The sequence below is a fragment of the Oculina patagonica genome, chromosome 12 (genome assembly GCF_052425735.1).
Source record: "Oculina patagonica isolate OP01 chromosome 12, crgOcupat, whole genome shotgun sequence".
Lineage (NCBI taxonomy): Eukaryota > Metazoa > Cnidaria > Anthozoa > Scleractinia > Oculinidae > Oculina > Oculina patagonica.
The window spans coordinates 8,582,841-8,609,354 of record NC_135769.1 but is presented as its reverse complement, the minus strand read 5'-3'; the positions used below and the strand labels follow the sequence as shown (position 1 = coordinate 8,609,354).

The 26,514-nt window shown below is 38.0% G+C and overlaps 3 protein-coding genes, 1 long non-coding RNA gene and 1 pseudogene across 7 annotated transcripts in view; 1 reads left to right on the top strand and 4 right to left on the bottom strand.

The window, feature by feature from the left end:
* LOC144633025 (small ribosomal subunit protein uS7-like) overlaps positions 1 to 11,920 on the top strand; it is a 29,538-nt gene extending 17,618 nt beyond the window's left edge. For both annotated transcript variants that reach the window (XM_078491800.1, XM_078491799.1), the window contains exons 3-9: positions 6,306 to 6,335; positions 8,172 to 8,261; positions 8,566 to 8,629; positions 9,701 to 9,735; positions 10,269 to 10,395; positions 11,337 to 11,486; positions 11,672 to 11,920. In XM_078491800.1, the coding sequence (XP_078347926.1) occupies positions 6,306 to 6,335; positions 8,172 to 8,261; positions 8,566 to 8,629; positions 9,701 to 9,735; positions 10,269 to 10,395; positions 11,337 to 11,486; positions 11,672 to 11,752 (577 nt within the window). In that variant the 3' untranslated portion in view covers positions 11,753 to 11,920. The remainder of the gene's footprint in view (positions 1 to 6,305; positions 6,336 to 8,171; positions 8,262 to 8,565; positions 8,630 to 9,700; positions 9,736 to 10,268; positions 10,396 to 11,336; positions 11,487 to 11,671) is intronic.
* Positions 372 to 5,486, bottom strand: LOC144633028 (uncharacterized). Of its 2 annotated transcripts, none has more exons than XR_013566985.1 (3): positions 4,845 to 5,486; positions 1,986 to 2,033; positions 372 to 945 (listed from the first exon to the last, which is right to left on the bottom strand). It is a non-coding gene; the product is annotated as an uncharacterized LOC144633028 (long non-coding RNA). The 2 variants fall into 2 exon arrangements; XR_013566986.1 differs by having other exon boundaries at positions 4,896 to 5,486.
* A 3,165-nt stretch (positions 11,921 to 15,085) lies between the features above and the next one.
* On the bottom strand, positions 15,086 to 22,667 carry LOC144633288 (uncharacterized). Of its 2 annotated transcripts, XM_078492141.1 has the most exons (2): positions 21,615 to 22,667; positions 15,086 to 15,201 (listed from the first exon to the last, which is right to left on the bottom strand). In XM_078492141.1, the coding sequence occupies exons 1-2, from the start codon at positions 22,552 to 22,554 to the stop codon at positions 15,188 to 15,190; spliced, it is 954 nt and encodes a 317-aa protein (XP_078348267.1). In that variant the 5' UTR covers positions 22,555 to 22,667; the 3' UTR covers positions 15,086 to 15,187. The 2 variants fall into 2 exon arrangements, with proteins under 2 accessions (XP_078348267.1, XP_078348266.1); XM_078492140.1 differs by lacking the exon at positions 15,086 to 15,201 and having other exon boundaries at positions 21,060 to 22,667.
* On the bottom strand, positions 15,197 to 17,559 carry LOC144633289 (uncharacterized; annotated as a pseudogene).
* A 1,428-nt stretch (positions 22,668 to 24,095) lies between the features above and the next one.
* LOC144633290 (uncharacterized) lies at positions 24,096 to 25,842 on the bottom strand. Its single transcript, XM_078492142.1, has one exon. The coding sequence runs from the start codon at positions 25,729 to 25,731 to the stop codon at positions 24,742 to 24,744; it is 990 nt and encodes a 329-aa protein (XP_078348268.1). The 5' UTR covers positions 25,732 to 25,842; the 3' UTR covers positions 24,096 to 24,741.
* Between the last annotated feature and the right edge of the window lie 672 nt (positions 25,843 to 26,514).

Here is a 26,514-nt window from a genome sequence, read left to right as displayed (position 1 = left end):
AACTGGTATGTTATAGCTGTACATAGCATACAACTGGAAAGTTTTGCATGTAGCTTGTCCCACCCCCCCCCCCCCCCCTCAAACGGGGGCCCTATTGGAACAGTGACAGTATTATTTCCCAATACTATAAATAACAACAAATAACTAATCTGTGAGACACACCCACAAAACAAAACAGCTGTGTTTTATGTTTTATTATTTAATGACTGAGTTCGGTTTTGGTGAAGTAAAAATTTGCCTATGAACAACATATAATTTATCAGTTATTATTGTATTGCAACATGTAAGATTAATTTAGAGATTGATGAACTGTGTATCTCATTATCATGATTACTGTTCTTCACAGTGTGGGCACTGGGAATTAATGTTTGGGTAGGTAAAGCCTGCTGTTGAGCCAAGTGGCTCATCAGGCTGGAGCGTAACCAGGTTTCTGCAGCATTATTAAGCGGCTAGGAGTATTTCTACTCCCCCTGGATGGGATGCTAGTCCATCGCAGGGTTAACCCCCCCCCCCCCTCCCCCAGCAGTAAATAAGCCGGTACCCATTTATACACCTGGGTGAAGAGAAGAACTATGAGAGTTAAGTGTCTTGCCTAAGAACGCAACGTAGTGCCCGGGCCAGGTCTCGAACCCGGACCGCTCGATCCGGAGTCCAGCACAATAACCATTAGGTCACCAAACCTCCCACAAATGTTTGGGTAGCCGGATGATTTTTATATTGTGTTGTCAGAGATCCCTTAAGAAATACGTACATGGATGAGCCTTATCTGGCTCTATTTCATTAACTTTAAAATTACACCTGACCACATAAATTGTATTTCACACAGAGTACATATTAAGTATTAGTTGTACATGCAATGAAGAAATAATATATTCTGATTGTTCATTTATCTCTCTCTCTCTGTGTCTGCAACTCTCTGTGGAAATTCTGCTACTCGTGTTAACCCTGAAAAAGGGAAAATAACAGATACCATTTTGTTGATGATCATTGACATCAAATGAATATTTATAATTTTAATTGAATTTATTCAGAACATTATACAGATACATAAAAAAGAGAGTTATTTTTCCAATTTTTACATGGGCCAGGGAATGTGTTGGGGGATACATGTATGTTTAGAACCAAAAAGTCCTTTCAGAGTGAGTGTGTCAGCAAAACCTTTTTTTACCTACTGAAGACACTAATAGTGCTATCAAAAAGACACATGGCGAGGCTTTGATGAATGTTTTGGGGTGTGAAACACCGGCTTAATTTAAGAGTTCCCTACAAAATGATGTGTCTTTTGAGACTCTTATAATTATTTATCTCTGACAGGTGCTGTTGAAAGTACTGTGATTAAGTCCAGGAAAGCTTACATATTCTCCCTAAAACTTTTATCAGGGATGTAGCTAAGAAAACACTTAGCCGGTTCATCAACAAGCCCAGCTGGCTTTTCTGGCCTAAACAGCTCTAAAATTTTACTAAGTCTTTGTGTTCACGTAAAATTTCAGCTGAGTTTAAGTTCTATTTCTACATTTGCCTGGTACCACAACAAGACAATTTATGTTAAGTTAGGGCTTGAGCTTATTAGCTATTAAGGTTTAATTAAGGTATTAACAAAAGGAATTCAAACACAACAGGTCAATTTGCACTTCTCCCACAAAATCATTACAAGTATTCCGGTATTTTGTCGGGTCAGGTAGCAGATCTTGTTGGTTCTTTGCCCTCATACCCCTCCTCCACGGTGGGGGAGGGGTGCATTGTATGAACAACGAAAACATTTTACTTGGGTACATATAAATTGTGTATATTAAATTCCTCAATTGAACGAGGATTTTAGGGAAATATACAATGTAAACTTACCAAGGGGTTAAAACGCATACCATTTTTCACACCCAAAAGTTATACACTTGAAAAACAAGTTTCATGCACTAATGTGTCATGGTGCTTCTTTAATATCTAGCTAAAGAAAGGTATAAACTGACATGCACTTATGTAATGATTACCTGCATCACCAATTTCACTAACTGCACCCCTTGACTGTTTTCCCTGCACTGAAAACAAAATTTATACATATCAAAAACCTGTAAAATTCTTAACTTGCATCCTGGCAAAAAGTATGGAAATCCTAACAGCAAGTTTTAGAAAGACAACAGATTTACCAAAATAAATGATAACTTCAAACTGCATCTTACACCCTCCATAAATACTTCTCACTGAAATTGACCTCAAAAAACTTGTTGTACATGTAAATAAATAATACATGTATTATTTACTTTTAATTATATAATCCTCGAGTCATCGCAGACAGACCCATTTTGAACTTATTTTTTTCACGATCAAAAACTAATCCTACTTCTCTTGTAGAAAAAAAATTGGCAAAAATATTTGATTTAGTCACTGCTTTAAGTTGGAAAACTTTGAAAGGCTTAAAAAATTGTACGAGTCATGTGCAACCTTCCAGAAAGCAATGCTCATAGCCACAGGGCTAAAAAAGTACTCTCTGATTATCTGGGGCAAGTAGATTTTTCTGTCAAGCAATTAATTTTTCGTGCCTGTTTGCGTAATTTAGGTTAAAAGGCCCAGGCAAGTCGTCTACATGTAAATTATACAGTCACAAGTTTACTAAGAAACATAATCATGCACAGTCCTAGGCAAGCAAAATTTGAGAGCTGCTTGTTAACCACAGGGCAGTCTGGAATTTATTTTTTTCCAAGCCCTTATCCTACATTATAACTTCAGGATCAGCTTGGTTGTTATAACTTAAGAAAATTTCATGATCTTTCGCATAACATTTTAGAATCTGTGCTATATTCTCTTATGTACCATACTTATTCGATTAAACGCCACGGCGTTTATTTAATTTTTCGTGATTCGAGTGCGGCGTTTATTAGAGGAAAGCGTTTATACGAGGGCGGCGTTCATTTAAAATTCAATTTATTTCTTGTAAACAATAGTATGGTAACTGAACATTTAAATTTAAAAAAAAAAACAGAAACATGTTTTAGTGCATGCCTGAAAAGTCAATTTCAATACCTTAAAACCTTGTTACAATCAAGAAAAATATTTTTTTTGGCCTGCTCAAGCTTGATTATTACTGCATTTGCTTTCCGAGTCTGTTATTCGAATGAATGCTGCATCATCATGATGCAGCGTTTATTTGAGGGCGACGTTTATTAATATTTCTGTTCTAATATGTAGCGCTCATTCGAGGGAGGCGTTTAATCGATTAAATACGGTAAGTTATAAAAATATGAAAAAACTAATCAATTTATTCTGAGAAAGGCTGTAAAATCAGATAAGAAATACAAAACTTTCACAAAACGTTTTCACTCATAACATTCATATGATAAAAATATAAAAACTAAAATAAGGAAGACTACGCAAAGTTCTCAGTGAAAAATAACAGAGGTCATGGAGAAACTATATTTCGCTAAGACTCTCAGCTAGCAATGTCCCCTATACAGTATGGGGCCCAGTTCTCGGCCGGGTCCAGTTCCCGGCCACTTTGTGTTCAACGCGTTTTTTCACGCCTCAGTTGAATTAAAACAAAAAGTTATTTACATCCAGCGATAGATTTACATTTGCGATAGACTGATTCTTGTGCTCTAAGTATCGTTAGTTTGATCCTTCAACACGCTATAGAAAGCTCACACGTCGAGTTTACGCGGAGGTAGGTTAATTTGTTTTCCCGAAATCTTGTTTGTTTACGGCTCCTTGAAATTCTTGGATGCAGTTAAATTCGTATTTTATCCGAAAGCCCCAACCAAAAGAGCTAATTTTTTTGCTTGTGAAACGTAAAATAATTCAGCTTTCTGCTCAACTTAACTTTTCGTTGATTCTTTGTATTTTGTTGGTCTTAATTTACTTCGGAATTTTTCCGTGCGACTTTTGCGTATTTGCCAGTTCTCGGCCACCCTGCTCGCTATCACAGCTTAGCGCTTGGTTTTTAATATAATTTCATCTACTGCAGCCAGAATAAAAGAAAGAAATGTTTTAAAAATAAAGTTCAATTAAATCTCTAAGTTTTGAGCTAACTCTTGTCTTGTTTATTATTTCTACAACACCTAACTCTTTCAAGACCCTTCCACTGCAAAGTAAACCATCTAAATGCATTGGTCACACAACACAATTCTGCGGTTTTGCAAGAACCTGCAAAAAGCCTCATAAAAATAATTTGCGATCGATATAACATAAATAAGTTTACAGAGTGATTTTATGACTGTGAAAATTAATTGAGCCTTTTTATACGGAAATTACGCAATTAAGCTTTTTGGTGGCCGAGAACTGGGCCGCGTGGCCGAGAACTGGGCCCACAAAAGGAGATTTTATTTTTATTATTGTTCGGGATAATTAATTATTAACCGGTCCATAGCTTTACACCAAAAAGCTGAATAATGTAGAAAGCTCTGGGAGCAATTTCAAGTTTCTTTGGTTATTCTGAGAAAAGAAATACTAGTTTACGTCTATAGTGTCCGAGAACTGGGCCCCATACTGTATTGCATCTGACTCGACCACATTCTTACAAATTTTCATGTAAATTTTGTTCTCTACTTGTTCTGTACTCTTTCCAACGTTTAAAAGTGGTGTGTTCTTCCTACTTCGGTGATTTAACTACAGAATAAACAAATTAACGCGGATAGGAAAAACCAGAAGTAAGGTATGCTTTGAATACAACTCGTGTTTAAGACAAAACGAATTTCAGTTCATTAAGTCTATGTCCTTGTTTGACATACCGGTACACGACTGAGAGCTAGAACCCAGCTTCGTTTAAAAGTGATGTACAGTGTATTAGGTTGAATGCTGGTTAATCTAAATACCAAAGACTTTTCTAATCTGTTAAAAAATGAACATCAATAGCTCACCTTGTTTTCGTAAAGGAATGTTGTCTTTGAACGTCTTTGCTTCAAACTCACCAAGAAGCTTGGAAGATTTTCCATTTCGATCGGCCACAATCTTTACTCCTCTACTAACTATGGTTGTCATCGCGGGTGAAACGAGGAATATATCCAGAAATAATGTATCTGTAATAAACTGTCTTTAAAACTGAGTTCTTCGTGTGCTTTTCAATCGAGGAGTCTTCATGCTTAGTAGTGAACTCATGCGTACGCTTGGTAAATCGGCATGCTGTGAGATTGTTTCCTGACTTTTCACACAGCGGACTTCCTCAAGTTAGTCTCCCCTTCATGTAATTCTAACATTGTCAACAAGAGCTAAGAATGATTTTTTTTCCTCGCGTTTAAAACTTCCTACTATATAAAGCTTAGCTGAGTAGAAATCGTTTTTAAAAAACTTTTTTGCTAAGGCCTTGATAGTAATGATTTTTCCCGCCAAAAGACGCGGGTTGCCACCGGAGCCTAGCTCGTTCCCAGGCCTAATCCGTGCGTACGGACGTACGTACGCGACAACCAAAATTTCTCGGTTCGATAGGATACCATTTGCCCTGTCTGTTCCCTTGTACCCGCATGTTACCAATGGAGCTACGCTACGCGCCTTCGGCGCGTGGAGCTCCGCTATTATTCATTCTAGGAATGGAATTATTTTTTTTTAATTTGAAAGAAATAATTCTCAAGGATAATACCGTAAAATTCCGGTTATAAGGCCCCCCGCTTATAAGCCTCCCCGGTTAAAGGCCCATCAACCTGGAAACAAAAAAATACATCCGATTATAAGCCCCCCCCCCCCCCCCCGGATATAAGCCCCCCTCTACGGGATAACAGTACTGAACAGGGCTAAATGTTGCTTTTTGTGCGTTTTAAACTTAAAAACGTATTTCGATCAACAATCTCGAGGCTTGTTTCGAAACGTTTTTTCATTCCGCTTATAAGCCCTCCCGGATATAAGCCCCTCCGCTTATAAGCCCACTAAAAAACCCTTCGAACTTGTATAAGCCCAGGGCTTATAACCGAAATTCTACGGTATCACCTTTTCTAATAATTTATGGGAAAACGATGCTAAAGAGGTCTATTACTGTAATTGTCATCCTACTGTACCTACATGTTGTTGTAGTAGAGGGAGTGATCTTCTCAGACTGGTAATCATTAAACACTGTTGAAAAGGAAACCTGGCAACATTGATTAGGGTGTGAAAAAAAAAACCTTGGCAACCACTGAATGACCAGTCGTAATCTTCTAGCTGGTGGTGTTCTTGATAGACTGGAGTTCAACTTTCCAGCTTTGTTTGTAAATAGCCAATGAGTTTGCGCCGTTTCGGTTAGAACATAAACAATAATACCGGTAATACATGTAAGCTCATATTTGTTGATTGGAAATACCTTCAAGCTGATCACTCTTAACATCTTATTTTGTTTTTATATTCATAAACAGAACAGAGCTACGTTCATCACTTGCTAGATTGTAAGTATCAAATGAAGGTTTCTTACATTGTATAAAAATGGAATTTTGACTTCTCAATCCCTCAGTTTCTCAAACCTCTCCACCAATAACTCAAACTAAACATTGTTTCCCTTCGATTAACTAATTACCCTGTCAAACACTGCAATTTTACGCGTATTTTTTCAAGAGCTCCTGATTCTTGAACCAATTTTTGTTAAATAAATAAATAATTACACCAACAAGATATAAAATGAATAAAATTAATTAATTAAATAATAAAGTACAATTAAATAATTCTATGGCTTGAATATTGCACCTTTCAGCCTACAATTTGGCACGAAGTATCTCTGTTTGACTTTCAATAACCCTACATTTTTGTTTTTGATGGAAATCTTTCAAGAGCTGAGAAATGTGCAATTCTGTGCAACGTGCCCATACATTGCTCTGTAATTAATAATGGAATAAGTACCATTAAATAATGCTACGGCTTGAATATTACACAAAATTTGGCATGAAGTATCTCTGTTTGACTCTTAATAACCCTACATTTTTGTTTTTGATAAAAATCTTTCAATAGTTGAGAAATTTGCAGTTCTGTAATGTACCTATACATTGCTCTGTAATTATGTAAATCATCTCTGTGATAAAATAATTTTACGGCTCGAATATTACACCTTTCAATCTAAAAGTTGGCATGAAGTATCTCTGTATGACTCTTAATAACCCTACATTTTTGTTTTTGGTGTGGATCTTTCAAGAGTCAAGAAATAGTCCATTTTACAGTTGCCTGCCAAGTGACCTGGCCTTTGAATGGTAGTGAGGCTGGAGTTGGCCTTGCCTTGATACAAACCTCTCTGCTTTGTCATGTAAATGCAAACTAGTTAGCATCAGAACAACATGATTTACACAAGAAATCAAGAAATAGTCCATTTTACGGTTGCCTGCCAAGTGACCTGGCCTTTGAATGGTAGTGAGGCTGGAGTTGACCTTGCATTGATACAAACGTCTCTGCTTTGTCATGTAAATGCAAACAAGTTAGCATCAGAACAACATGATTTACACAACAAAAGCAGTAAGGTCTTTATCAAAACAAGGTCACCTCCAGCCTCACTTCCATTCAAACGCAAGGTCACTGAGCTGACAACTGTAAAATGGTCTATTAGCAATTCTGTGCAATGTACCCATACATTGCTCTGTAATTGCATCAATTGAAATCATTCGCTACGCTTGAATATTATTGCGACATGGAGAGCAAAAAATTTGGTGGAAATTATCTCTGTACGACAAGCTAAAACAAAGCGATTTTTTAGTTTTTTGCCTACTCATAACCAAGTAATTAAAATGTTTTTTTTTTAAAGCACGTCCAAATATAATTATATTAAATTATACAAAACAGAATATTCTGTACCATACAAAGTTACGATAGCTCAGTTGGTAGAGACGAACATGTCTACAGAAGTTGTGTATGCCTTGGTCTTGTTTAGAAAGTTAAAGACTATCGCACCCTTCAAATAAATATTAGCAAAATTTCTTAAAGTATGAGTGAAATTAAACATTTGAAAAAATTAACACACTTCTACGTAAATTTCAAAGACAAGTTTCGCACACTCCGTATCCATTATCAGTTTGAAGATGTTTCTTTCAAAATATGACATTTACACGGGTACCCGTCTCAAAGAGGAATCCCGCTCCGTATTGTCTATGTGACACTCCCTGGAGAAGTAGTACTGCTCTTCTTTTCCTCTTTCATGGATGTGGCGTTCATGGTATTTTCTAACTACATGTTAACGGATGATCTTGGAGAGTCAAATGTAAAATGCTTATAGGTGTATTCTTTTTAAATTATCATATTAACAGAGATATTTCAGATAAAGATGAAAAATTTGAAATTCCAAGAGCTGCTGATGGTCACATAACATCCTCAGTATTTGACAATGAAGTTGTCAAGTAAGTTCACATTGTTCTTGTTGCCATTTCAATACCCCTTGTGTTGAATGTACTTTTAAGATAAACAATATTAGTACAGTTCTATACTGTCTAGATGTGTTTTAGTACATAATTTTAGCTGCATAATTTATGGCCTCTATTTTTCCTCTTTTTCTCCTTACTGTATTATTGACACAAGCTTGAGAAAAATTACAAGAGTTTGTTGTTAGAACTATATTTTGAAGCATTTTTAAAAACGTCCATTTTAGCATTTTATAAAATTTTACATATTTTTAATGGACACTGTGTTATTGTTTAAACTCAGCAAATTTGTTAACTGTATGATGTGGGATGGCAAGAAGTCTCTATCACAGAAGATTTTCAAGATGGTATGTTGAGTAGTTGCTATTTAATACTATTATTTTTTTTATTTAGTTGTCTAACAGCTACAACTGTAATTCATTACACATCTATTGGTAGTTACATGTAGTGTACGTGTAGGGCACTGCACAGCCACAAGATCGGGAGGGGGGATGGAGGCGGGGCAGGTGGTTTGCTAGGGCTTGTGAATAGAAGTTAAGCCTTCATCCCCCTCATTTTTTCCTCCCTTGACCGTGTTTTTACTCCTGCTCCCCCAACTACCAAGAGCCTGGAACAGGCTAAGGTTAATGTGAATCGTCTGCAAATCCACAAAGCTTTTCTATCCTGCATAATGAGGTGTAATCTCTAATTTTGGCTGTGTAACAAACAAAAACCAATGCTTGGTCCAGAAAATGCATGTACAGATCCGCAATCCATTGCAGTTGCAGGATCCATGAACTATTGATACATGTAAATTATTCTTGGTTAAACTTGTAAATCTCAACAAATCTTTTTGCCTTATCTGCTGATCCAATGCACCTATTTCGTTTGACCCCCCCCCCCCCCCCCCTCCCATACCCTAATTTAAATATCAAAGTTGTAAACCAAGAAATGCGTGTCCAAGGTGGTAGGTAGGTGAAACTTCGTTTATACATGCTTGCACAGTCAACTATATAACTGAGAGAAAGCTGATTTCCACAACAGGAGTGTGGCTACAAATAAGAAGATTAAAACTATGAATTCTTGATACTACTCTTTGTACATGAACCCCAGGGCCAACTGTTTTCTGATAAACAGGATGTACATGTATGTAGCTAACAGAATGCATGTCTAGCAATAATAAGTACCCAAAAGTATAAATTATATACTAACTCACCTGAATGTCCAAATTATTTAGATTTTGAAATTTTCCACAATTGTATTCACCGGTATTTAAAGATAATGTTTGTGCATGCCACGGAATGAAGAATTAAAAGGTTTTACATACAAGGACATGTATATGTACATGTACAAATGGAGTGTTAAGAATTTAGCAGTTTTGAATGTGGTAGTAACTGGCCAAAAGTACAGAACATTAATTTGCCATAATTTCGTTGTAGGCAATGGAAGAAGTTAAAAAAGAACAGCTTCGGAAGTAAGTCCTATTTTAAATGTACACATTACAGAGCTGCAAATAACAGGACATTTGCCGACCAAAATTTGCTAATGTCTGGCGAAATAAGTGTGGTGACAATTTTTTGATTGTAAATCATTTTACGGCAATGATGAATAAAAATCTGTCCGACCGCAATTTTGTTTTGTCCAACCAAGGTCTGGTGACTTAGTAGGACATAGTCCCTTTCAAGTGAAAAAAATATTTGCAGCCCTGTATTATGTATTTTTAAGACAGCCAAGTCATCTGCTTTCTGAGTTCAAGCAATCTGTTTTGTTTTGTTCGTTTCTGCTCTTTTCTGTTCTGTTCCGTTCCGTTCTGTAGTATGAAAGGTGTCTAGAATATTCCACATGTCAAAGATGTTCATTTTGATTTCACAAAGAGAGAGCTGGAAGGAGATCTATTACAAGATTATGTCTCATTTACCTTTTGCAATTATTTTTTTTATAAATTTGATGCTCTACGTAGTTTATAATTGCAGTTCATCAATAGTTTGTAAATATTGTTTTACACAGGCAAAGGGAGTCATCTAAACCTGAACTGATAGAGACGGATCCACTCCAGATTTTCCTTGCTGCAGTTGAGAATTCCAAGCCAGTTATAGGAGTGACTGGCATGAAGAGAGGAGGCAAGGTTTACCAGGTGAGTATCGTACCACAACCATTGTATCGTGGTTTAAAAGTGTCTCCTGCCCCAGTCATTTTTCTAGTCATTGTGTGTTTCCTCTTTTCGGTGAGAAATATCGCCTGACACTTTGCTGACAAGGCCGAAGGTTGAGTGGGCTAAAATCTTGCGATATTCTGCAAGAGTGATAAATGTCCCCCAAGTGCTGTATCCAGCAATATACAACAAACCGCAACCATAGATGTGATAAATATGTTTCCTTTTATTCAACAGTTCTTATACAGATTTCTTCATGATTTACTTACCGTTACATGAAAGCAGGTCATGAGATGGCAATAACTTTCTTTTTCTTGGGAACAAACAAACAAACAATCAACAATCGAAGAATTGAATGAACTAATGAACCAAAAAACGCTCGAACAAATAAAGTCATACACGAGCGCCCACATGAAGCAACTGAACGGACGAGCGAACGAACGCACGCACGCAGGCACGAACGAACGAACGCACTTACGCACGCACGGACGCACCAACTAACGCACGCACGTACGAGCGAACGAACGGAGGGACGCACGCACGGACGCACGTACGAGCGAACGAACGAACGAACGGAGGGACGCACGAACGAACAAACGAACGCACGAACGAGCGAACGAACGACGTGTTCTTTTACCCCACAACTCGCCGATAGAAATGTAACAACTCTTTCATGTGACTGTGTTTAGATATAAACTTTCCGGGAATCACGTTGTTACACCAGGTTATCTTGCAAAAGCAATTTGACACTTTATTTTACTCTCGGTCAACATTGCAAGTCACTACTTAAAAAAAACAGTATATGTAACTATTGAGTGAAAATCCTCCGTTCATAAAATGAAGTCCATTTCAAGCAGTCATTACTAGTTTTCATTCCAGGTTCTGTGATTCCTACTGTTCATCCCCTGTTCCTTCATTTCCAGGTCCCAATGCCTCTCACACCTCAGCGTCGCCGTTTCCTTGCAATGAAATGGCTGATCACCGCAGCACGTGACCAGCAGAAGAAAATCAACAAAAATGCCCGGATGTACAAGAAATTATCTAAGGAGTTAATGGATGCTTACAACAATCAGGTAAGTATGTAAATGTTATGTTGTAAGTTGTGATAAGTAAAAAAAAAACTATTGAATCTGAAAAAAAAAAAAAATCATTTGGAAAAAAATATCGACTCTTTACATGTACGAGCCCTGCATGTAAAAACAAAACAGGTCACTACAAGAAGATGTCTAATTGGTATTTATTTTCCCAATTAATCCAGGGTACTGTTATAAGAAAGAAACAGGAACTTCACAAAAGAGCGGAAGACAACAGAGCATACGCGCATTATCGATGGTGGTAGCACAACGACTTCCTGAGTATCCCCTTGCCTATCCTATGTGGGAATTGCAAAAAGGAAAGGCAATGGCCAGGAACTTTTCTTGGAATGCCTGATGACCTTCCAATGCCATCATAGTACCCAGTTTAGTTCGGTTCTCTGGCATGCACTATGTTGTGAACTTAAAACACATTGTTGTTTTTGTAACATAATATGATGTCAAAACACAATGCAGGAAAGGGTAATAACGGGACTACCCTTTCCTGTCAAAAACTTCTCTGACAAATCCTGAAAACACGTGATATGTTTGAAAAAAATTTTCTTGGACTTGTTTGCATCTATTATTTTGCAATGGAGGTACACTCTGGACTTGAAGTGACCATCAAACACATAACCAGGCGTGTAGGTACCGTCATAAAGTCAAAGACTAGATTACCGTCTGAGAAATCTGAATGCTTCAACTGTTGCTTTCCGATTTTCTGTAATATTCGTTGTAGGACAGTCACTTTAAATTCAGGAAAAGTTAATCAGAAAAAGCGGACAACAAATCTTATTTTTGTAGGTTTTTTTGAACTTCCTTGCTCTTCTGTGAGAGGTACGGAATGTCAGTGATCAACATATTTTTTTTAATAACCGTGCTGTCATAAACTTATAACTATTATGCTGCTGATGCTCTTTAGTAATCATTGTTCCGAAAAAAATAAAGAATGCTCGCATGATGATGACTATTCTTTAACTTTATCTTGGACTCGTTTACATTAATTTTGAGAGATTTCGTCTCGTAGCGTGTCCCAGTCATCTCCTTATTAGAAGACTGACGCAAAGTGAAATAAAATGCCATAAAACTGCGATTACCGTAAATGATCTAATAAATGGCCACTCTCAAATAATCGCGTTGTATCTAATAAACGCCACCCTTGAGGTGTAAAGTTTGTATAAGACTCCCCCTCTAATAAACGTCCCATGCCTAATAGACGATACCCCCCCCCCCCCCCCAACCCTTCAAGAACAGGATCAAAAACCAAGGTAACGCTCCATAGAGTAAAATCAAGGACATCACCGGACATCAGAGAGGCCAACGACGCCAACATGATTGACCACAATGGCGATGAAAACATCGATATCGAACTATGAACGACATATCTGGGCTTTGCATTAGCGCAGAATAGATCAGTCTCCTTCTCATAAACTCTGTTTTCTATCTTACTCCGCGAGCAAACTACTCGTCTTATTTGTTTTGTTGACATTGTTGCAGTTAAAGTGTAATAAACGCCTCCGCCTCCTATCTATTCAACCGGCACTTATTCCCCCGACTGGCGTGTACTTTATTCGGAGAATCTGCGTGTTCTTGTGGCCTTGAACTACGTGTGGATATATTTTTGGCCTGACTGAGCGCATTATTCAGTGAGGTCAGTAGCGTGGCAGGATATTGACCAATCAACTAACAGAAGGAACCTCGTGACCCACATGCGCAAATTTGTTTAGAATAACTTTTCTCGGAATTGGGCGCGTTGTTTTCCGGCCGGTAATTTCTCAGAAGCTTTAGCTAATTACACTCTTTTTTTTTTATAAGAATACAGTTTTTCTGACCCAGGCTGAATATTCTTATTTTTCTGTCGATTTCAGGCTGAAAATATTCTTATGAACATTCTTAGAAAATACCGTTTGACATTTCCGTTTTAGGAAGTATCGGATAATCAATTACAAGTGATTGGTGTCCAGATCTGTATCGTGTTACATTGTGCACATGTACCATTGCTTTTCGTTGCAGCCTGGCCGTTTTGGCTTAAACAAAGCATTCCTCACAGAGATAAAGTGACGGAAATGAAAATACCTGATTTCGTTTCGACTAAAAACTATATTTTTTTCAAAATCTCAGCCTCGGGTTTATTCTTAAAATATTCTTAAAAATTCGCAAATTCAGCCTCGATATTCTTATAAAGTAGATTCTTATAAAATTAAAAGAGTGTATGCGCGTCGGTAAACGCGCTTCGAGTCTTGGCTCTGAGATAAGACAGAACGTAACCGACAAGACTAGTCTAGTTGACTTTTATAAGTTAGAAGAAAACGTCTATCAAAAAGGCACGCTCAAAGCAGCCATTATATGACATCATTGGACGAAGGCCTAGCCTCTTTATTATGTAGGTGAAATTGCTTCCCCGAATCATAAAATTTCGCTTCCCTTTTCGTTGCAAGTACCACATCGGCATGTTGTTATTTTGGCTAAACCGCCGGCAAAAGGCAGCACATAAACTAAAAATTTACCTTTCATTTAACTTTGAAGACTGGGAGGATATAGTTTATTAAATTTGTTAAATAAAAATAACGGCTGTTCGTCAAGCTAAATTCCATCTTTTATTAAGGCGTTATATGTCCCCGTTAGGATTTGTTATTGATTTGTTCAAGGCTACGATACTTCTTATTTGCTCTACCAAAACACAGACATTTTTAGCGTTACGTGTTATAAAAGTGAAAAGCATTTACAAATGCTACCATTGAGAAATCGATGACATGGCAATTCCGGCTATTTGGCGATCGAAGCACTTGAATGTAGACTTCACCTATAGTTTACTCGCTTTAGACAGTTTTACCAGAAGAGTGTAAATGAGACAGTTGGTAGTGTGACCTAAAATGTAAAAGGTGTGTAAGTACATGAGTCAAATACTGTCAGTTTATTACCAAGATATAAAATAGTTAAATTTCGATGTTACTTAAAGCCCTAACTGTATGTGTATATTTCAGTTATACATTATTTTAGTAGAAACTCAGTCGTGTTCTATTGGATATCTGCGAATCTGATCAATTGGTTCTCCCGCTGTTTTCTATCCGCTGATAGAACACGATCGCGCGCTCGTTGCTCAATTAAATATTAATTTTTCTTCATTTTTGGCTTGTAAGTACGTAAAATTGTAAGTTTTGGAATGCAGTCCTTTGAGAGTTTCTACTAAATCAATTAGACTACTCGTCCTCGTTTTCTATGAGCGATAACTAACTCGGCTGCGCCTCGTTGATTATTTGTTCATAGAAAACTCGGCCTCGTGTTCTAATTGTTAAATAATATTTGAAGTAATATCTTTCATATATACAGTAAAATCCCTATTTCTAGTACCCTCACTTTTTCGAAACTCCTGACTTGAACCAAAAGTGCTTTCCCCTTCATCAGTCAATTTTACCCGCGCTTTCTCGAGCCATTTTTCATTCATTTCTTTTCGATATACGATAAATCGGCCACTGCACTATTTCAAGATATGGCTACATAAGACTTTAAGGCTACTAGACATTAAGAGGAGGTCTCCTCGCCTTACCATAATTAAAACTACCGTTATATTTCAATGTTAAAATGGCTGATAAAGGAAATGATGAAGAGAGTTCTTACCCTCGTGTGTTTATGTTGCCCCTCTGATCGCCAAGCGAATCTCGTGCAATCCACTTCACAGCATTCTTGAACAGCAGCGGTTCTCACACTAACCAACCTAAAATCACTTGACTGCATTAGAAAAAATCGACAGATGGCTAGCATTGAATAAACGAAAGGTTCTGTGCTATCGGCGAGAATCATTTTAATTATTAATATTTGACCCTTCGCCACAGGCAATTTCTAGGAAAACCTGGCGTGTTTTGATAGTCCGTCGATTTCTAGGAAAAGGGCTGCAGTCTTTTGATCGTTACTCAAACACAAAGCTCTTATATGTTGCTGTTTGGATAAATTACAAAAGTGTTGCGAAAGATCGATGCATTTCTACACCTAGAAAATGACTTTCTCTGTATTAAGTAAGCGGTCCTGTATTGCATCAGCAACAACAGAGTCAAGGTTAAAATTCATTCAAAAAGAGTACGTTTTGTACCACGTTCGTATTCAAACAATGAATTGGCTATGCATGCTGGAAGAGATTTAAGAACACGCGATCTATGTGTCTAGAATACAAGATCTAAGTATTTTTTACACACATCATGATCTGTCGTACATGCAGTTTTGTAAAGAAAGCATCCCATTTGCTGACTTGGCAAGAAAGTACGAACTTGCGTTACATAAGTAGTGAATCATGATAAGTATACCGGTAACAATGTAGACTTTCTCTTCAAACTTCAAGGTTTACTCTACTCTATACAAATGTACATTAGCCAGCCGTCTAGTAGCCGAATAACATCGATGGCAAACATGCATCAGTCAGCAAATTATTCTTTGTGTTTATTGTTTGGTTGGCCTTCATGGACCGAATATGCTATTCGGACTTTATTTGGCGAGTGTCTTTGAGAGACTTAAGTTGATTTTGAGAACAGTTGAAGTATTGCATGAATACAACCTTTCGTCCATTTCATAAAGAGACTGTAGTGTCCATGATTACAAAGAAGTACAAACTAATTGTGGTAACTAAGTCTGTTGATTCAGAAGCACCGTAGTGGTATTTCATCTCGTACATCAGTGTTCTCTCTGAAAGCAGGAGAAAAACTGGTTGCTTTCTAGAATTAAAGTCAACCTAGATCCTCATTTCAAGCTGTCAGGAGAATACATTTTAAATGCTGAAGAAGCAAATACATCACAAAAGACATTTGACAAAAACATCTCTGTCAAATTTACGTGTTAAAAAGATGAATATCTACAATAGAATTCTAGTGCCCTAATAGCTGATTTACTCAAACCCAATTTGGCAACAAAATACAACTGAAATGAATTGAAATGTCTTATAAAGAATCTAATTGCAGCGGCAAAGTTGTTCCCACATATTTATTAACACATCAACGCAATCCCGAGAGAGCCAACCTCTCAGGTTGCCTTTCCCATCCATAACATCCACCGCTTCATGAAGTAATTTTACCGTAATTTTGGGATGGGCTTCAACATTCCTGTTTTCCTGAAGTAATTTCACTGCTTCCTCGTATGACTCGTTCCAGTTGAGCTTACTCTAAAGCTCAACCCACCTCTGTCTTGCTTTCTCTTTCTCCTCTTCTGACTTCGGAAGCTTTTCCACGTCGCGTCGAATGGTCTTCACCTTGTAATTGGCGATCGGAGTGTACGACTGTGGAAAGACGTACGCGTACATCTTGGCCTGCAGTTGACGACTCAACTCGCCCAGTCGCAAAGATGCTTGCAGATCTGGCGAGAGTGGCGGTGGCGCAGCCAGCATTTGCCTACCATCTTTAGCACCCAAGGCAGGTAATAACGGGAAGAGTTTTTGATGAGTATCTTGTAGGTCTTTTACCTCCTTCTTCAAATTTTGGTTGTCATTTCTGGTCTGCGCTAGATCTTCTTTGACACTTTCCATCTCACCATTAATTATCGCTAAATGCTCTCTTAGACTTACGTTTTCTTCCTCGTGAGCCTGCTTTGCTTTATCAAGTTCCTCGACTTCCCTCTCCACACGATCGAGCTTCCCTTCAACATTTCTTAACTTGTCTTCCAAACCTTTCTTTTCAGCTTCCAGTTTGTTAATCCTGGTTTTGAGTTTGGTAATTTCCTCGATCCTGGTTTTCAAAGCGATATCCAATTTTTTGTTCTTGTCTTCGAGATCTTTCATGGCTTTATGTAAACGCGATATCTCTTCGTTCTTCTCCTCGATTTTTTCCCTTAAAGACTCGATGTCATCAGTGTGTTGACCGATCATTAGTTCGGTGTATCGTTCGCGCTCGTATGGCGAAGCCTCCTGTACTACACTAAGTATTGCCGTGGTTGGCCGACTGCGATGTTCGATCTGTCTCAAATGTTCTTCACTCATTTTTGTCTTGTTCCAACTAAAGGCGACGTTAGCTTAAAATGTTCGATTGAAGATGTCTGTGCGTTTATCTGTCCGTATGATGTGGAGACGCAATCCTTACGTCGACATATGTCACCAACAATGAGACTTGGCTTGTAACCTATCACGGTCGAGGTCCGCGCATGAGCAAAGAGCATCGTTTCTGAGAATTTGCACCACAGGGGTTTCACTGTTAGATTAATCCAATCAACGCCTTTACTAGGACTCTCGTGATTGGATGTTAGACCCACAAAATGAAAATACCAATTCAAATACGTCAACCACTAGGACATGCGCAGAAAGGAGTATGATTTCTCGGAATAAGCCCGCGTGGTTTTTCCAATAATAAAACAATATTGTAATTCCGTCGCTTTCAACTCACAATCTTATAAAGGGAATATTACATATCTCGAGGTTTCCCATCAGTTTCATTTGAATGTTTAGAGTTGCTTCTTGAAAAGCATCTAGGAGACAATTAAATTCTTTGAGAATTATCTGGTGTGTTGTGGACGCGAAAGTAACGAGATTATGAATCTCCTTCATTAACTAAGGGAAATTGAAACAGGCTTTTGAATAGGAAATTTTTTCTATCTACATGTTGTATTTTTGTCCTTTCATCATTATTGAAATGTTAAAATATTCGATGATACAGCTGAGCGAAAACAAAACCTGACCTGAACTTAGAAAACAGTTCTATTGTCTTTATTCAGATTGTTTTCCCATTCAATTCCCCGAAATTGAAATTGGATTTTGCTTAGTTCATCCCTTTTTTCATCGTTATTCCATTGCCTGATACCTGTAAAAACATTTCGACAGATAAAAACGAGAACAAGAACCAGCGAATAAATATTTTGGCTTGTTTAAACTAGTTCCCTAAACTTTAAATGCGATCTGCATGTAAAAATTTAGACGGACCATTTCCAGCGGTTTCTAAAATTTGTTGAAACCTCCTGGCAGCCATTTATTTCCTAAACTCGACCCCAGTAAGGCCTTGATTTTTTGCCAAGCGTCAGCTGAAAGAGCACAACAAAAGTGCTCTGTCGCTCACGTCGATAAGGGTACATGAGTCGACGATGGCAATGATAAGGCGCGCATGATCAATCGTACATATTTCTAGGAAAACAACGGTATGTGCAAACATTTCTCGGAATTTACGAGTTTATTTCGCATAGCAAAGAATCCTACAGCCCAGTATCGAGAATGAGACTGGGCTAGAAGAATAACTCCTAACGGGGATAATTGTAGGTATATGCAGTTTAACATCCGTTGACTAAGTAGTAGCACCTCTTTGATGTAATTTTTCAAAAACCCAATAAATAATTCGTCGTTACCGTGTGATGGCTTCATTTTAGCGTTCGTTTTCAAGTTTGAGCCAGTCCGGTTTTAAATTCTATATAGTTTATCTCATTGTTCCAATTTCCTTGCTTGTTTGGATTAAAACCTGCGTGGTTTCCATGAGGTTTGATGTGCTTGTCATCGATATCACCTTTACAAGGGGTAGGTCAATTTCTTAGAAAACCCGCTTTCTCGGAAAACGCGAATTTTGCAACAAATCAACGAAACGCACAATTTGCCCTACATTTGGTGTCTTTATTTGAAAACAAGGAACTACCTTTTTAATCAAAAATGTAATCATGTATATTGAACGATTATCTTTGAAGTGGGGAGGTGATCACGTGAAGATACTGAAACTGCATGTATGAGTTTTGCTAACTAACCGCTATAAGCAGCGAGCCGACGGGCTGGGGAGATTAAGTTGTTTACTTTGCCTCGATGGCCTTAAATTTGTAACTGAATAATTAACACTACGCAGGGCCTAAACTAATCCTTCGTTCGACTGAAAAGTTTGGTCAGAACTCTTAAAACCTCTCCTATGACGATAAGAAAGCATCTGTTCTTCGAGTCGACGGAGGGATTAAGTTGTTTGCTTTGCGTCGATGGCCCTAAATTTTGAATAATTTACACTACGCAGGGCCTAACCTAATCTTTCGTTCGACTGGAAAGTTTGGTCCGAACTCTTAAAACCTCTCCTGTGACGACATGAAAGTCTCTACTTCGAAAAGCAGTAAAAAACTGACATAGCAGTACAGTAGTAATTTAGTTAAAATGGGTCAGTTCTATTGAAGATTGATCAACTGCAACTTAATTTTATCTATAATCATATACCTGACAAACTGTATGTATTCAGTTATATAGTAGACCCGCACAAACGTAGTCCCTACGAGTCTCTCCGCAGAAAACGGATGCAAGACTTACAAATTAATGTAGAAAGGATACGTAATATATTAACTTTATATTATCGTTTAAATTTTGTGATGGATCATGCTCACACCATTGTTGATTAATAAATATCACTGGACCTAGAATTTTCCTTCCCTCAACTGGAAAAGTTTGCCCTAAATTAACGTTACCTGCGCGAGTAGGGGTTTAAACGATTCACTTGCGTGTAGAAGGATAAAAAAAAAATAGAAACAGATCCAATAAGAACATTAGCAAAACTTGGTAAAATTTTGCCCGCTAACACGTAGCCGCCTTAGTCACCCATTAGCATACCTTAATCCAAGCAAGTCTTCTAGAATACTGTGTGTGTCTTCGATGTGTAGTCTTTCAGTAGTGCCACAGATAATCTCTTGTCTTCTGTCTATATCCCATTAAACTCACAAGTAACATACCTCTTTAACCATTCGCATCAGTCAATGATGCATATTTCCCTGCACTTCGATTCGCACCAGCGAGCTACAACCATGAAGTTGATCGCATTTTCGCCCCACTTACTTAGGTATCGTTTCCATATAACGATACCAAGCCAAGAATAAAAAATACGCAACCGTTGTTTTTGAAGTTATTGCACAAACATTTTAAGCTAGCGGCTTAGCTGTATATTTCAATAGTGGCCATATTAATGACAGGCAGTGACTTACATTGTTATGCAACGTGAGTTCAATTTCTCGGAAACTCGATGCCTCTTCGTTGAAATTAATGCGCGGTAAATATATTATATTTTTGGTATACAAGCCTAGGACTACATCCTGGAATGCTCCAGGACTCGCCGGGTAATTCCAGCAGTCATTTATCATGCAAATAAAACTATTACTTTAGGCCGGGTATGGATAAGTTTTCTTGTGACCAAAATTTGATGATTAGAATATTAAGGTCGCCACCTTAATTTCGGCGTCACACTTGGTGAGGCAAATGAAATGTTCAACTTTGTACTGTATAGAAGAAAGTGTTCTTAATACAAATCTATAAACGCGATCTTTTGGTGAATTAAAAGAGGGTGAAAGCTGTACGCGTTCTAATATGTTAAGCCAGTGGCATGGATGTACTGATGCAAAACAATGCACACCAAGAAGCAAGTCATTACCCGCGTATTCACCAAGTTCGCTTCGTCAGACTATAACTGCTATAAATAAAACCTCTCAGGGAATACGCATTTTTCGATGGCAAATCTACAATTCGTCGTTTTGTCGATGCCAAAATGTTGGGAACTTTCTATTTCACTGTGCTAGCATTCATTGAACGGGCAACTTGTGGAAATCATGAGGTGAAGCACTTTTGGCGACCAGAGAATGACTATTAAATATAATATCTAACAATGCTTAGCTCTTCAAGACACAACAAGGCTTTTATTCGCCTTTTATATAGCCTGTAGTAATTTTATTTCAATGTGTAGATATATATATATATATAATCTCTGTCTTCAATAGTTCGAAATAGTGTTTTTAACTTGTAGTTGGCAGATAAGCTCTGGCAACGCTTCCCCGACAAAGTTGTAAGGGAAACAGTTCTTCAACTATTGTACCACATTTAAGCGGTCTCAGTTATGTCCAAATGGTTTCTAATTTCTCGACTACTATATTCAAAATTTGTCGTAGTGATGCGTCCGTTCACAAAACAATTTATGTCCACTGTGTATTGATCAACACAAACCAGTGTCATTTCTGACCTGACTTATTCACATCGACAATTGGGGTACAACTCTGGTTCTACGCTATGACTCATTTTGTTGCAAAATTTGATCCTTAAAAAACTTTTCCAGCGTTAACAGGTTATTCTCTAGTACATACAGAAAGGTTACTCCATCGTTTGAACCTGTTTCCACATAGATATCAACTCGTGGACACGTTTCAAAGACAGATATCCCCTGAGGTTACCTTTGGAATCCATGATCTCTGCCGCCCTGTTAAGCATTTCCTCCGTTAACGGGCTTGGATGAGCATCCAAATTTCTGCTATCCTGAAGTGACTTCATCGCATCTTCATAGTATTCATCCCAAGTCAACTTTTCTTTAATCTCGTCCCACTTTTTCCTTGATCTGTCTTTGTCCTCTTTCGGTTGAGGAAGTTTTTCCAAATCGCGCCGAATGTTCTTCATCTTGTAGTTTCTGCTCGCCATGAACGAATTTGGAAATATTACCTTGTACAACTTGTTTTGGAGTTGGCGGCAGAGTTCTCCCAAAGACAGCGAGGCATGCAACTCGCGATCGGCTATCTGCAAATGCCGCGGTAACGGCGGAGTAAGCATTTGTCGTCCTGCCCTTGGAATGGCGGCAGATGGCGGCGATATCTCTTTGTGTTGTGACTCACGTATCTCCTTTATTTCTTTCTTTAGGACTTGGTTTCTGCTCTCCATCTTACCCGTGGCTTTGTCGAAATTTTCTTGCAATTCCATGTTTTTCTCGTCCTGGGCCATCTTTGCTTCGGTCAATTCTCTGATGTCCTTCTCCATACGACAAACTTTGACTTTAACGGACTTCAACTCGTCTTCTAAATCCTTCTTGTCGCTTTCGAGTCGACCGATTCGTGCTTTGAGAGCTTTGATCTCTTCGTTTCTCGACTTCAGTTCCACTTTTAGTTCTTGGTTTTGCTCCTCAAGAATTTCCACGGTTTTACTTAATTCTTTGATTTCTTTATTCTTGTCATCAAGCTGTCTTTTGAGGAACTCGATTTCTTCAGTGTGCTGACTAATAATTACTGCTTCGTTTATTCTTGCGCGTTCTTGATGCATTTCTCTCACAGTGACGTTCAATAAAGCTGCCGCTGCCATTGGATCGAATTCCTCACCGATCTGTCTAAACTGTTCTTCGGTAATCATGGCTGTAGCGAGGAAGTCACTGGAGTTATTCTTGCTAAAACTACTTCTAAAAAAACCTACGTTCCCTGTCTGATAAAACTGAACATCGTTGTGACGGCAAGCAGGTATTTCCCGACAGTATGACGCGCCTGTTTCTTCAACCAATCACTGATCTTGCAGCTAGCCCATGTGGCAGATTACTTTACATTGAAAATATAAATAGCCAAGCAAGGCTCAGAAATAGGTGTTCTTTCATTTTGAAATCGAAAAAGAACATTGCGAAACCAAAATATGCTACATGTTCCTCCTAACATTTTTAATGTTTTCTTTCTTTCTGTTTTAAATAAGCTAAAGAATTTATGGCCTTGTTTCAATTTACTCACGCGGAGACATCCTGCCTTACAAAAAGTGACCAGAGGCTTTATTTAATTGCTTATGCGCAAGTAAGAAGCGGATGTTTACAGACTTGATTTCTAGGAAATTTGTGCCCTGTTGTTAATATTCGTGGTATTTATATAGTTTATATTCCGGTCTACATGTTGATTAGCGCGTTAAAAAGTGACAAAGAAAAACGTTTATGGCTGTAAAACGTCATCTTATAACTTTGACCCGAATTTATAGTGTATTTTCAGAAAAATAAGCGAAAGGGAAACTGGACGACTCTTGCTTTTCATTTCGCGCGCTTGACTAAGCTGGTCACTCGACAAGACGTTTCTATGGCATCACGCAGTGACATTGACCAATCGCATTCGTCACTACCACGTGTTATTTTCAACCTCAAGCACCACACGCAGTCAAGATTCTCGGAAACGGTTGAATTAATGTATCAACAATGATTTCTCAGAAAGCTGGAAAGCTGTTTTTTTTATAACATGGAATATCAACTTATCGACAATTCATGTTGCAGGATTCTGCTTGTAAGAAATTTCTTTAGTAAAAGTCAAATATCTCGAATATCTATTAAAAGTGAAAAGACCGCAAACGTGCGTCTATTAATCAGCCGTATCGATGACGTCATGGCAGTGTCAACCAATTAGACGACTGCTTCTTATGCAACCTCATGAGCCCCCAGGACATTTTTAAATTGCGAAGGCATAGACGCTCGTGAGCTGACAAACAACATTCAAACACTTGAAATATTTCAGGTTTTCCAAGTAATAATATTGCCAACCTTTAAGTTAGAAAACTAACATCTAATGTGGGAAATGGGAACATGTAAAATATAAAAATATAGCAATTAAATAGTATTGGTGAAATAATTTCAAAATGTTTCGTCATGTGATAATAACAATTTTCATTTGCTTCTTTCGTTGTGTTTATACCGATTCGGCGATTTCTCAAAAACCTGTAGCTCGGTTAACGCATCTTCAGAAACTTTCTTGTTCATAACGACCACTTTTAGAGTTTGAAATAAAATGGTCTTTCTTATATATAAGTTAAAACTTCTCTTCTGCAAAAGAACAAATCTGCAGTATTCAAAATATTTCACTGACTCGCTAGGCGAGTCTGGCTTAATTTTGAATAACTGATCTCTACTGAAACCTTAAAAATATGGCTGGAAAAACAGTTGAACCCTTTTATTGGATGTTAAATAAGTAAAAGCAGAAAGATCATCTCTCAGGACAAGGCCAGGTATTTTTTACTATACAAATATATTTTGTATCACAACGAATTGAATTTGACTTTTAGTCCTGACTCCGCCGTATAATTGCTAGATGTGTTGACTAAGGTCTTTGCTTCGATCGAGCTAATAGTCCGCGTTTCTCTCCGGTTTCTATCCTTTGTCGTTAAAAGTTAATAATTCTTTATCGTCTATCTACATTCGCTACTTACTAAAGCAAAACAAAAACGAATTATGCTAACAAGAACGATTCAAAATTCTTTCAATGTTGATATCCGAATAAACATGAACAGTTTTAAACAGTGCAGTGTACTCGAGAAAGTTAAGAATATCTGAATCGTCCAGCTTTAAAGTTTCAATAGCATAACTTTGTCAACTGAGGCAAATCAGCCCCCAAAACCTAAGCCTTCGTCAACTAAACGTGATTGAATATTATGGAATATCACAGAAATGGTAAAACCTTGCGAATAACGAAACATGTATTATAGTAGCAGGCTTTTTTACCCTAGTACTGATGTGCTTACAATAATAAAGAAATTGAAAGGTTCAGCAGATATTTTTTAAATATCGCTCGGTAACCATATTTTTTATTGTGTTTGTACCAGCTGTTTCCACATTTCTATCAATTCGTAGACGCATGGTGGCGAGCTCCAACCGGTCAGCTTCCCTTCGTGTTCCATCAGCTTTGCTGAACTGACAACTTGGTTTTCATCTATATCAGGATGAGCAGTGTCGTTTCTGTTATCTTGAATCGATTTCATCGCTCTTGTGTGTCTTAAATGTTTCCAGTTTAGCTTCTTCTTGAGTGCAATCCATCTCTCCTTCGCTTCATCTTTTTGTCGCTCATCTTCCAATTCCTCCATATCCTGCTCTAAAATCTTCACTTTGTAACTCTTTTTACTATCGTAAGAATTTGGAAGCACTTTCTCGTACATCATCGCTTGTATTCGAGAACATAGTTGACCCAGGACCAGAGAGGCTTTCTCAACTGGATCAGGCAGAGGACTATAAGGCTCTCTTTCAGGGGCAAATGACGCCATGTTTTGTACTTCTTCTCGTAGATCCTTGACCTCATTTTTGAGAGTCGAGTTTTCACTCTTACTTTCCTCGAGATCTTTTGTCATTCCATCCATTTTCTTCGACATTTTCTTTACGGTCATCTCCAATGCAGCATTTCTTTCTTCGCTGATCGTATTTGCTTCTTTCAATTCGACGACTTCCCTTCTCACGTCTTCTAGTTCGCCTTTAACAGTTCTTAAATTCGTCTCCAGGGCTTTCTTCTCGTCTTCTAATTTATTGATTTTCTCCTTTAGAGCTTTTATTTCTATGTCCTTCGACTCCACTGTAATCAGTAACTCGTCGTTCTGCTCCTTTAGATCTTTCAAATCTTTATTAAACCTCGATAGTGCTTCACTCTTCTCTTTGATTTCTCTCCTGAGCGATTCGATTTGCTTTGTATGGCTACTGACAATTTCTGAATCTGGATTCCGCCTTCTTGCTCCCAGAGCGAAACCAAATACATTTGTTGAAAGTACTTCGCTACCCTCCTCCATCCGTCTTGACTGAAGTTCGCTCATTTTATTTCCAACTTTAGTGGCGAAGTTACAATTTAAATTTTCTGTTTAGCAATGGCACCACCGAGGAATCGATGTTCAACAAACTGGGGCGTATTATCTAGATTGGCAGATTTAATCATTATAACGTGGCCCTTGTCACATATCTTATTTGTGCGCATGGCATAAAATTCCGAAACGCTGACAAGGCGGAAATCTAAGAAGTCTAAGCTACGCTAATTCTCCGTGAATTATGTCTTAGGTTTTTCTACCCCTCCACACCTTTTTCGATGCTGTATCTTTATTTCGGTCATATGTAAGATAGAAGTTCAGGTTAACCTATTTAAGAGCCTGCAGCACACAGCGGCCATCTTTATGTTCAAATGGCAACTTGGCACGGCTCACATTTGGAAAGACAAAACAATGCCATATTAGGTTAAAAATGATGTACTCTTGTCAGATCCGTGATCCGTCATATGAATTGTGTATTAAAGCGTAGCGTCACGAGGCAGGCGCGCCAAATTAAATGATCGTTTTCACCATAGTTAATATAGGAAAATGGTTAGGAAGCCCGGCAAACATCAAAGGAGCAAACAAAGAGGCCAAGATTTATGTTGGAAGGTCCACGACCCTGCACATCTTTTGTTTTGCGCTCATACACTATGCATGAATTACGTAATCGCTATGATTCTATTGGTTAGTTGCATGAACACACGTAACCACCTATTGTATTTTGTCAGGTTTTGTGCAGGGTCAACCCCCAAAATAGCGAACAAAAACATACAACAAAGAACTTTGCCGGGCTTC

Coding starts and splice junctions, on each gene's coding strand:
- LOC144633288 (XM_078492140.1), bottom strand. CDS start 22,554: ATGATTACCGAAGAACAGTTTAGACAGATCGGTGAGGAATTCGATCCA.
- LOC144633290 (XM_078492142.1), bottom strand. CDS start 25,731: ATGAGCGAACTTCAGTCAAGACGGATGGAGGAGGGTAGCGAAGTACTT.